Source organism: Melozone crissalis, unplaced genomic scaffold (assembly GCF_028551555.1).
Source record: "Melozone crissalis strain CALT ecotype California unplaced genomic scaffold, PUWL_Pcris_2 ptg000027l_1, whole genome shotgun sequence".
Classification (NCBI taxonomy): Eukaryota; Metazoa; Chordata; class Aves; order Passeriformes; family Passerellidae; genus Melozone; species Melozone crissalis.
Genome location: NW_026535805.1, coordinates 78,499,522 through 78,511,011, shown reverse-complemented (window position 1 = coordinate 78,511,011; position 11,490 = coordinate 78,499,522). Strand labels below are relative to the sequence as shown.

Below are 11,490 nucleotides of genomic sequence, written 5' to 3'. Positions count from 1 at the left end.
AGAACACTGTCAGCTGGAGAGGTTTAAAAAGTGACAAAAAGCAAAAGTTGGTATATTCAAAACATTAACTGTACTTAATTATGTACTTATTCATGGAGCGCCACTCCATGAACTCAGGTGTTACTCATCCCAGGGTTGGGTTTATACTGAGCCTTAAAAGCAACTTCACTGCCTGAACTCGGAAACTGCAACGATGCTGTCTGGAAGCACGAACACTGTACATCACTATGGTGTTAGCCAAAGTGTGTTATTTGAACAATGTACAATTATTTATTATTTTAAAAACCAACAAAACGAACAAAACAATAAAAACCCCCCTAGCTGGACTACACTACAGATTGAGGGGAACACGGGTTCCTGCAGCGCTAAACTCTTCACTGCATTGAAGAAAGAAGACGTCTTTTCTCTGCACCCCTAGACAAACGTGGAGCAGAGTTACAGCGCATTTCTCGAGCATCTCCGTGAGCCCGTAGCTGCCTTCACCGGGACCGTGGCTCCCCGGGCGCCGTTCGCCGCTGTTTGCCGGAGCCGGGGAGCAGCGCGGGGCACGGGGCGATCGTGAGGCGGCGGAGGCAGCGCTGCCCGGGGCCGCCTTCGCCGCCTGCCCCGGCTGGAGCCGCCGCCGCCTTGGGCGCCTGCGCGGCAGCGCTGCCCGCCCCGCACGGCTCCGTCCCGGCCATGGCTCTGCGGCTGCTGCGCGGCGCGCCCGGGGCAGCGAGTAAGAGGCGGGCGGAGGGCGGGAGGGCCCGGGCTGTGCCGCGGAGGGGCCCCCGGCTCCCCTGCCCTTCCTCCCGCAGGAGCTGACGAGCGAGGGGACGGGGCGGGCGCCGCCCGGGGCTGCCGGCGCGGGGGGGGCTGGAGAGCGCCCAAGATGGCGGCGGGTGAGGAGTGTGGCGCGCCCCGCCTCCTCAGCCTGGGGCCGGGGCTGTCACGGCTTTCCCTGCACCTTCCGTGGCCCCACAGTTTCCCTGCTCTTAACCCCTTCCCTGCCTTCCCCCGAGCCCTTTCGATATTAATATTCTCGCCTGTCCTGTAAACCTGCTGCTGTAAATCGGGCAACTCTGTTATTACGGAGGTTTTCTTGCCCTGTCGTTGCTTCATTCTTCTTATCGGCAGTAAAATGTTAAAAAGCAGTGTAAGGTTTGGAGAATAGGTGGAGGAAACGTGCTGTGGACCTGGAGGTTATTGCTCCGTTCCCTTCTCCTGAGGAAATTCAGGGGGTTTGTTTATCGGGAGTCAGACTGGGTAACAGAGCCTGCCCCACAGGCCTCAGCTTGGGCTCTTGTTGCGTGCTTCCCTCTCGCCAAAAGCTGAGGTTCTGTGCTGCCATTGATATCATACACTAAAACAAACCAGTGCACTGTATGTTAATGGAATTTTTGTTAGATGTTTGTGCTCCATTTGGCTGTCAGGTTCCTGGCAAGATGTGGCTAACGCTCTAATCCTCTGAGCATCCCGATGTGTTCCCAAATCCCACTGCATGGATGGCTTTGTCAGGATAAATCACATGCTGTGGGCCACTTCAAAAGATGGAATATTGCAGCGCAGCAACTTAAAAGAATTGGGATTTTCAAGTTCAGTTATATAATTAACAAATGGTAGGGCATTGTGACACTGTGTAAAAGAGGAGGGAATCAAAGATCAGTTTGTACAATGTGGTTTACTAGTATTGATAGTTTATCTCATCTTTTTCAGAGATGTTTAATGTTGAACTTTTGTCACCTCTCTGTCAAGAAGAGTTTATTTTGGTCAAGAACATCAAGTAAATCTATCAAGGAAAATGGGTTTTGCCTCTTCTCTAGTGACCGAGATAATAAATTTCATACCAGTACCTTAATCTGTTTTTTATTTTAATTTGGTCTAGAATACCAGCTATAATTTAATTTTCTTGCTAGCTTTTCTTTCTAGCTTACTGAAGAATGACAAGAAGCTTGGCAGGAGTAGAAAGACCCAATATTTGCAACAGATTGGATCCTTTACTGTTGATAATTTGTTACACCATGCTTTACTCCTTTGGGGCATTGACAGCAGTTGGCAGACATAATACAGTTTGTGTGGCTGTAGGGTTTGGTATTAAAGATGTGGTATTTTAAAATGAATGAATATGCTGATTCTGGGAATACAAGTGAGTTGTTAGCTGCTGTGTATTTAGGTGAGTCAAGTTGTCAGTGCTTGAGAAGACTTCCTGATTCAATCTCCTTAGGACAGTAGAATAATAGTTCTTTCAGGTACTTTGCACCCAGCTGGTACAGGGAGGATTTGTGTTTGAATCTTGCTTCTTAAGAAATGTCAGAACTGCTTTAGGCACCTGTCCACAGCCAAAATATTTTTAGTGGATAGTTTATGCTCACTGTGGACATTTACATTTGGCTTTTTAAACCAAACTGTTAGTAGGAGCTTAAGGAAAAAAAGTGGATGCTTTTAATGACAGCATTTGCATGCAGTTACATAATTGAACTTAAACATGCTCAAAGTTTTTCCTGCCTTTGACTACCAGCTGAATTATTTTACCATCCTAAGGGAAACCCAGCTATCTTCTGCTGACATTCTGGAAAACCTGTTACTAAGGGAACGTTTTATTTTTTTAAACTTTCCTTTGGGAAGGCAGAAGCTTTTTCTGACTAAAAAGCTGCTGGAAATGAGCCAAGATATGGAAATCAGCAGGTTTCTTGGGGGAGGTTAGGATTTCTCCTGGAAAACAGACTGTACTGGTCTATGCTAGCATAATTACTGTTTAAGAGTCTAAAATACAAAAAAGTAACAGCAAAGATAACTTCAAGCAGTTTAAAATACACTGTTAATGTGAACTGAGTTATACAACTAACACAATTTTGCCTACATCTGTTTCTAGGGCCAAAAATAATTATCTGTGCTGATTTCTTAGGTGTTCATGAGTTGAATGTTAAATAATTTTTAGAGTTTGTTTTCCTGCCTTCCTCTCCCTCATCCCTGAAGTAGTTTTTTCTCAGAGGTGTTCTGGACAGTCACAGCATTGCTCAAACTCCCACATTTATGCTGCGTGTCCATTTGCTTGATAGAGTCTTCGCTTCTTTGGCACTCACGAAGCAGCTCCAGCTCTAAGCCAGGAGGAAGAGCTCAACCTGCTAAGCAGCCACTAAAGAAACCAAAGTTACCAGTGGGGAGGTTTGATGAACCAGAAGAGTCCAGTATGGAGAAGGAACCCCTGGAAAGTAAGTAATGTTTTACAGAATTGGAAGCTGTGTTTTAAAGGCAAGATGCGAGATGCTGTGCTGGTGTCAGTTTAAGAAGGTGACAGACATCCAGCACTCTTTAGAATAATTTTCTAAACTTACTGCTTACTGCTCTGGAAAACAAACCAGGGAGGCAGGGCAGTGGGCACAGCTGCAGCAAATGGTGCCCCAGGGGAGAAGAACCTTCAGAACAGCCATGGTCAGACATTGTAGCAAATCACACAGAGAACCTGGGCTTCCTCTGCTCTTGAAGATAAGCAAATTTGCCTGAGTGTCCTGACTTAGTGCCAGCCCTGCCTTTAGCAGGGGTACTTTCCATTAGAACAGGCTGCTCAAAGCCCAGTCCAGCCTGGCCTTGCACATTTCCAGGGATGGGCATCCACAGCCTCTCTGAACAACTTGTTGCAGTGCCTCACCATCCTCACAGTAAGGAGTTTCTTCCTAATAGCTAATCTAAACCTGCCCTCTTTTATTTTAAAGCCAATCTCCCTTGTCCTGTCACTACATCACCTTGTTAAGAGTCCCTGTCCAGCTTTTTCACAGGCCCTCTTCAGGTACTGGAAGGCTTCTAAAAGGTGTTCCCAGAGCCTTCTCTTCTGCAGGCTGAAGAGCCCCAGTTCTCTCAGTCTGTCTTAATAGGAGAGGTGCACCAGTCCTGTGTTTGTCTTAGTGGCCTTCTCTGGACTTGTTCCAAGAGGTCCACCCCTGTTTTGTGTTGGGAACTCCACAACTGAACACAGTACTCTGGGTGGGGTTTGGGGTTTTTTTTGGGTTTTTTTGGTTTTTTTTTTTTGGTTTTTTTTTTTGGTTTTTTTTTTAACAAGTATTTATGATACAAAAATTTTCAAAAAGGCAATGCAAAGAATAACTTTTAACTATTTGCAGCAAATGAAACCCAAGTTTCACCCAACATCTTCATGAATTAAGCATTAACAATTTGATGAAATATTTTCTTCTCATTCTTCTATATACAGAATATATTCTGCCTTATCTTGTAAACAGGAAGCCAAGTCTGAAAGCTCTAACATCCTGAGGAAAAGAAATACAGACTGATATAAAGTCTCCAAAAGGAAGGCAGCAGAGTGCCCACTGGAAGCAGAATTTCCTTCATCTGTAGACAGTACTTCATGAAATCCTTCAAACCCATTAATGTGCCCCTCTGTACAGTGCTGGTAATTGCTTCAGTTCTTGGGATGTAGCCTTGGATAAAGTAATTTTCCAGAACTGGATGTAATACTGTCTCATGAGAGCATTGCCACTCACCTCCAGAAAATTAAAAGGTGGTGTAGCTGTCACATCTGTCAGGGGCTCTGCATCCAACATCCAGGCAAGCCAGTGCCGTGCATAATTGTGTCCATGAGGATGTGCCCCTTCTTTAATTCCATAAGGCCACCAGAGTTAAATGATAGCAGCATAAAGACTAATTAATCCTTACATTCATTTGAGAAACTGATTGTGTTCTTCCACCTTAGAATCCTTCATTTCATGAACAAAATCCTCAGTGACTCTTTCACAGAAGTCCCCTCTTTTCATAGAGGCCAAAATGGCACTGTGTAGTGCCATTTTAGTTTGTGCAGCAGAGCTGAAAACTGGTCTCCAACTCCAGAGTGTATTACCCTGAGGCCACCACAGCTTTGCATCATGGTGCAAAGCTACTTCTGCTTCTCCTTTCACAAATTTCTCCACAGTTTGTCGTTGTATTGCTGTATTATTCTCGTATTATAAAATCATTTCCATGCAATTTCAGATTGTGGCTCACTTGAGAACTAACTCACAGTTGGAGTTACTGTGTAAGCAACTGTTAAATCCTTGTCTTTTTATTCCCAGGCAAATCAGTGCCATCACTGCTGCATTTAAAACATGCATAATCCTTATCTTTTGTTATTTGCTTAGGTATTCCAGGTTTGGAGCAAGACTCAAGGTCTCTTTAGTTGCACCTGTATTTTTTACATGTAACACTAGCAATAGTTTGCAAACTGCCTGTTGTATTACTAGGATAAAAACTAAGAATTGAAGCTGGATTTAGAATTCCTACTGCTGTAGCTATCAGTGGAGAAATCTTTTGAGCATCAGCATCCACTGCCAGCACGAGCAGTGCTTTGGTATTGGGAAGATGACATGAACAAAATAATATCAGGTGCATTTGCGCCCCTTGTACTGCCAGAGGTGCTCAGATACTGGTGTTTCTTTTCCTGGTTGGCATCAGTTATGAAACAGGTATCCTGGTATGTATCATCCTGTGTAGCCTGTAGCTGTATGAGTTTCCTCCATCACTTTTCTTTTTGTCTGATGTCCAGAATTTCTGTTGTAGTCTTCCTGTTGTATTTTCAGCCCTGCACCTCATGACTGTGTTGCCCACCCGGGCTGAGTTAGGGATATGACTGAGGGATCCCAAGTTAGGTGTGTATGTGGGAAGCTGTGGAGAATCAGCATGGCCAGGGGCATGTGGGGTACTGTGAGTTTGTGGGAGCCCCACAGTCTGGTGCAGGATGAGACTCAGCCTAGGGGGGGGCTGTGCCACAGGTGCTTCGTGGCTTCATGGCCTGAGTTAACTCTTCTTAGGAGATGGCCCTGAGTAAAGGTGCACTGAGTAGTGTAAGAATGTTGGCTGAGGTACAGAAGGCTCTGTGGTGTTTAAGAAAGTAGCATGAGCTGGCTGTGTGCTTCTCTTTTGTAGCAGGGTAAGGGGTTGGATGAAATCTGGACATGATCTGGCAGTGTGTCATTGGAGGCCAGAAAAACAAATACTGGACTGTATCAAAAGCAGTGGGGCCAGCAAGTCAAGGGGGTGATTGTCCTCTGTTCTCATGAGACCCTGCCTGGAATGCTGCATCCAGCTGGGGAGTGCTCAGCACAAGAAAGGCATGGACCTGTCTGAAGGGTCCAGAGAAGCTGATCAAAGGGCTAGAGCACCGCTCCTGCCAGGACAGACTGACAGAGCTGGGGTTGCTCAGCCTGAAGAAGAGAAGGCTTTGGGAAGATCTGACTGAGGGCTTCTGGTGTCTAAAGGGGGCTCAGTACCCTAAGGGGGTTTATAAGATGCAGGGAAGGAGTTTTCATACGAGCAGATAGTGACAGGACAAGGGGCAGTGGTTCTAAACTGAGGGAAGGCAGGCTTGGAATAAATGGTAGGAAGAAACTCTTTGCTCCGAGGGTGGTGAAGCATTAGAACAGGTGGAGCATTACATGGCTCAACCATCCAACCTGGTTGTTTTAAGTACAAGACTAACAGAATCTTGAATAAATTCAAGCTAAAATTATAACAGAGTACTTAAAATTAGAGAGGTAAACAGCAAATAATACCTGGGGTTTTAGATTTCACGAACATAAGTACAGCATACCCAAATGATGCAGGTTCTGACTTGAGAAGCTGTGGTCCTTTAATGCCTCTGGACATTCGGTTGCTTCTTTATTTGCATAATAAATAATATAATGTTATATCTGTATTTGTAGATATATGTATATAGATAAATAATATATATGATCATATAGCAGTAAAAAAACCTGAAATTCATTTTGTAGGGCTCTGGGAAATATTTAGTTCAAGGTTGCCTTTCAAAACAAAAAAGAATTGATTTTGTCTTTGAAAATGAAACTAAAAGGAAAACATCATTAATGATAGCACCTTTGTATTTGTCAACATTATAGGAATTTTAATGGACTTTCCCTGTCATTTTAGAATTCCCTGATGGAATCAATCCTACTACAAAAGAGAGGGGTGGACCCAGAGGCCCTGAACCTACACGTTTTGGAGACTGGGAAAGAAAAGGACGTTGTATAGATTTCTAATATTGAAATGTCTGTATTGCTAATAAAATATTTCTAGTTGCTAAAATATATAATGTACAGAAAAAATCTCACCTGGATTTGTCATGGAGCTTATTGTTTCTGTTGTGCCACCACATTCTGTCATGTGATGAATTTTTTTACTAATGCAATGTAATTAAACACAGTGCTTTAGCTCAGATTATGGAGCTGTTTGTGGCTCAATGTTTGCCTGATCTTTAATACTATTTACACTGTGCAAGTATAAATGCAAGTACAGTGGTGTGAAATTGGTAGTCAGGAGCTTATTGAGATGTATAAGGGCTTGTATTTCTTCATGAATATAAAGATTGATGTGGTGGTGTAAAAGTGTTGAAAGAACTTTGCATTTCATGAACCTGAGCACCATTCATCAAAGGCAGAACCAACTCTGAGATCCATAGGTCACTGATTTCACACAGTGGTTCCCTGGTGAAAGCCCCTTTACTCAAGAACCTTCCCTCTGTCCCTGTTGCAGTGGGTTGGGGTTTTTTCCTGTTTGTAGGGAAGGGACAGTCTTGTCTCTGATTGAGGGCTGTAAGTAGCACAATGGAAATGGAGACTTAAATTTTGGAGAGGGTCAGCTCTTGGTTGCAAGTAGTGTAGAGGTGCTCTATTTGGAATTCTAGAACACTGTCCTTTATCACCTTCTTCATGCTACTTACATTATCTTTTCTTTTGTAAGTGGAGTTGTCCTTTTGCACACGGGCTAACTGCTGCTTTGGAAAAATACAGCATTGTTGTCTGAAACCTTATGGTTAAAGGGGACAAATTCCATTAGGTGAAGTCATATTGCAGGTCTTTAAGTTATCTGGCATCACAGTAAATATATTTCAGTCACACTGAGCTCGGTTCTTGATTCAAGAATTTGCCTAGTTGTAAGTGCTGTAGTAGAGTAATAGTAGCATGCAAATCTACCACTTGTGTGGGTACTTACTAATGAGAGTAAGTTGTCATTATTGAAATGTGAACATGTGCTCTGTTTCTGTGCAAGTTCTTTGTGATAGCCTGAACAAATGGATCTTCTCTAGTCAGAATCAGAGAAGGGTGTGGGCTTTGCCCAGCTTTGCCTTTGCTTGGTTTAACTTAACTCGAGCATTAAAGTGTGAGGGTCTTGTCACAAATCTGAGCAGCCTCCCCTCAAGCTCACTTCACTGGCAGCCAGTGGGGGAGCTCCTTGTTGAAATCTGGCAGTTTGTGTATCCAGTGAGTGTGTTAGAGACACAGTCTTGCTCTAGCTGTGAGTTTGGATGTTTGTCTCACTGTGGTGTTTCTCTACAAAAATACTGAACCTATTCAGTTACAGGTTTATCAACCAAATACCTCACTGACAAGAAAAATGAGATTAATGAAAGCCTGTTTCTCATAAAAAGTGTTAATTAGTGGTAATTAGATTTTGAACCTTTAAATTCTGCAACATGGCTTGGATATTGGAAAATTGGTTTGTATTTGTATCTGATTCATTCTGTTTTCCCTCTGTATAGTGACAGATCTTTTTAAAATCTGTTGACATTTTCAGTTACCTAAAGATAAGCTGGGTCAGCTGTCTTTAATTTCTTAATTATTTCTAGCAATGTTTTGCCTTTTCAGTTGCTGGTGTGTTGGACACAATACACCACCTTTTCAAATAGGAAGTGGAAATTTTAGTTGGAAGCTTCTGCCTTTTCTGCATCGTTATTTATAGGCTTCACTTCTTAATTCACAAAGAAGAGGTGAAATACTGCAGTTATTTTATTTTTTAATTCTAAATCTTCTCCATGGATTGTTGCATTACTTCATTATCTTCTCATATCAGGTTTTACCCTTTCCAGCAGACACTCCATGAATGTTTACCTAATTGCACTTCTTGGCATTCCTGATTTTCAAATCTAATTACTTTACTCAGTGCTGACTGCAGGTGCATTCCTCCCTGGATGCAGACTTACAGTTTTGATTTAGCATATGAAGAACTGCTCTCACTTTTCCATCATTTTCCTTACATTTCACTTGCTTATCTTTGGTCTCCCTCAGTGTTAAGGGCTGACCCAAGTGCTGTCCTGACCTCTGCTTGTCTTCTTTCATGCAGGTGATGACTGCTGCTGTCAGAGCCACAGGCAGGTCCAAGCACTTCATGCCAGTATCCATGACATACCTGGATTTTGAAGATAATTTTGAGAGTGCTAGCATCTGTAGCAATAGCACAGAGTGTCTCATAAGTGCAGGGATTTTGCTTTCCCTCAAAAAGCAGAATCACAGAGTAATTTAGGTTGAAATAGACCTGGAAGATCATCAAGTCCAACCAGCCGCTGCCAAGTCTGCCACTAAATCACGTTCTCGAGTGCCACATCTACACATCTTTTAAATTCCTCCAGGGATGGTGACTCAGTCACTTCCCTGGGCAGTCTGTTTTAAGCTTGACAGCCCTTTTGTTGAAGATTTTTTTCCCTAAAATAAAAAGGCTGTTTTAAACCCATGTTATAAATAGCTGAAAAGGAGTTGGTGCATGGGAAATAGAGGATACCCTTTCAGTCTTGAGCAACTTCAAGCCTTTTTTACCACCTCCCAGGCTGGTGCTGTTAACTAAATATTTGCTGAACTTGTTTATGGAAGGTGTCAATGAGACATAGGAAACTGAACATATAAGCAAAATAATATGTAAGAGTCAAAGAATGCCAAGGGGCCCTCTTACATTGTCTGGCAATCTGGCATTTACCAAACAGAGGAGCCCTGGGCTCCAGTAACAGTTAAGCACAAAATCCTGTGGTGCTGCAAAATCTCTTGTGGTACCTGTCAAAAGTGATCAGGGATTGAGTGTAATAAATGATACAATGATAGTGTAGGGTATAAACAATCATTTCTCTTTGTTTTCTTGCAGTGCCAGCAGTTAAGAAAGCAGCACTTCAGCACTTTTTCAGAGCTGTCTTCCTGCTCTTCCCAGATAATTACTATTAGCAATTCCCTGGAATTTAGCATTAGGGTAAGAAAATGGCTTGGGGCATTAGCTATTAGATCAGCCATAGATATGGTTTTATCATAAATACTGATTGATTTTTTTTAGCTCTTTTTGTTAGTATAAACAGTGAAGAGCAGCAAGGGCTGTGTCCTAACATTTTCTGTTAACTTCCTGTGAGACAAAGGAAAATTGTTCTGTGTGTAAGCAAATTCTTGCAGTACTGCAGGATGCTTGCTGCTCTGTTTCATTTTCTTTAATAAAAATCTGCATGTTGTGTTTCTGCAGTAGGTTTTCTCTTTTAAACCTGTTTCTGCTACTTGGCATAGATACATTTGGTACATTATTAAAATTACGAAGCCTTTATTATTTGAAGGAATTGCACCATAATTACTTTATTTCAAAATACACGAATTTTCGATTTACAGTTAAAGAAAATATTTGCTATATATTGCCTTGTTTAGAAAGCATGTATTTCAGTGCTGATTTTATTAAATTGAAACACAGGATACATAATAGAATCACAGTAAAATTACCTGTGATGGTAGCATATGTTTGTAAAGCACCATAAAATGCTGTTATAGATCTTTACTGCATTTTTAGTTGACTGCAATAAATGGTGACAAATTCCAGTGGTCTGTAGTGACAGATAAATTAAATGCCTGTGACCCTTATTTTGGTATTCTTATTGAAAAAGCGCCACACCATCTTGTTCTGAAATGTCAGGAAGAGGAGGAATACTGCATTCATTTCTAAGAGAAGCAGTTTTGGTAGTTCTGTGTTTTTGTAATTGTTCATGAGTATCAAGGTATAATATGGTATCAAATATATCAGAACACAAGGAAATGGTTTGAAATGTGCTTCCATGTGCTGATGGAGATCAGAACCATGCTCATTAGTGGTCACTTCCTTGCTTTTGTAAAATGCAATATAAAATACCTTTGCTTAGCTGGTGGTCAGTGTTTCATATCAGACCAGCTGAGATGTGCAGGCTACATTCTAATGTGGCTATGGCTGTGCTCCCTCTTCCAGCTCCAAACCTGCTGCTTGTTTAGGAGTTGTGACCTGTAACCTTCTAAAACACTTTTGTTGCAGAAAGGGTGTCCCAGTAGAAGTTGAATCTTAGTTACAAAATGGCAAGCCCTGAGAAAAGAGCTCTATTTAAAATGACTGCTCTGAGGGCAGTCAGTGACACCCCCTGCAGACTGAGCATCTTTCTCCATGTGCCTGTGTTGATTGACATTATCTCCACTGGGCCAGGGGCATCTTTCTGACCATCTTTTCCCCCTGAGAGGAATTATTTGGACCTCTTTTGCAGCCACTTAAATTAAGTCTCTCCTTGACACCTTCTCAGAATAGGTTGGAGTTACTGACTTTTGAAGTGTGGGGACAGTGCAGATATTGGCCTCCCATCCTTTGGAAACCAAGCTGCTGAATGACTTTGACCATATGCATTTTCTTCAGAAATACTCAGCATCTCTCTGCATTTTTTTGCTGTGAGAATGGAATTTTTTCCCCTCAAATAGCATCAGAAGTGCCAATTAC

General features: G+C 42.4%; 1 protein-coding gene across 2 annotated transcripts; it reads left to right on the top strand.

The window, feature by feature from the left end:
- Window positions 1-647: 647 nt before the first annotated feature.
- SDHAF4 (succinate dehydrogenase complex assembly factor 4) lies at window positions 648-10,577 on the top strand. 2 transcript variants are annotated; one of them, XM_054279804.1, is made up of 3 exons: window positions 648-718; window positions 3,039-3,191; window positions 9,871-10,577. In XM_054279804.1, the coding sequence occupies exons 1-3, from the start codon at window positions 679-681 to the stop codon at window positions 9,945-9,947; spliced, it is 270 nt and encodes an 89-aa protein (XP_054135779.1). In that variant the 5' UTR covers window positions 648-678; the 3' UTR covers window positions 9,948-10,577. The 2 variants fall into 2 exon arrangements, with proteins under 2 accessions (XP_054135779.1, XP_054135778.1); XM_054279803.1 differs by lacking the exon at window positions 9,871-10,577 and adding an exon at window positions 6,892-9,108.
- Window positions 10,578-11,490: the final 913 nt, after the last annotated feature.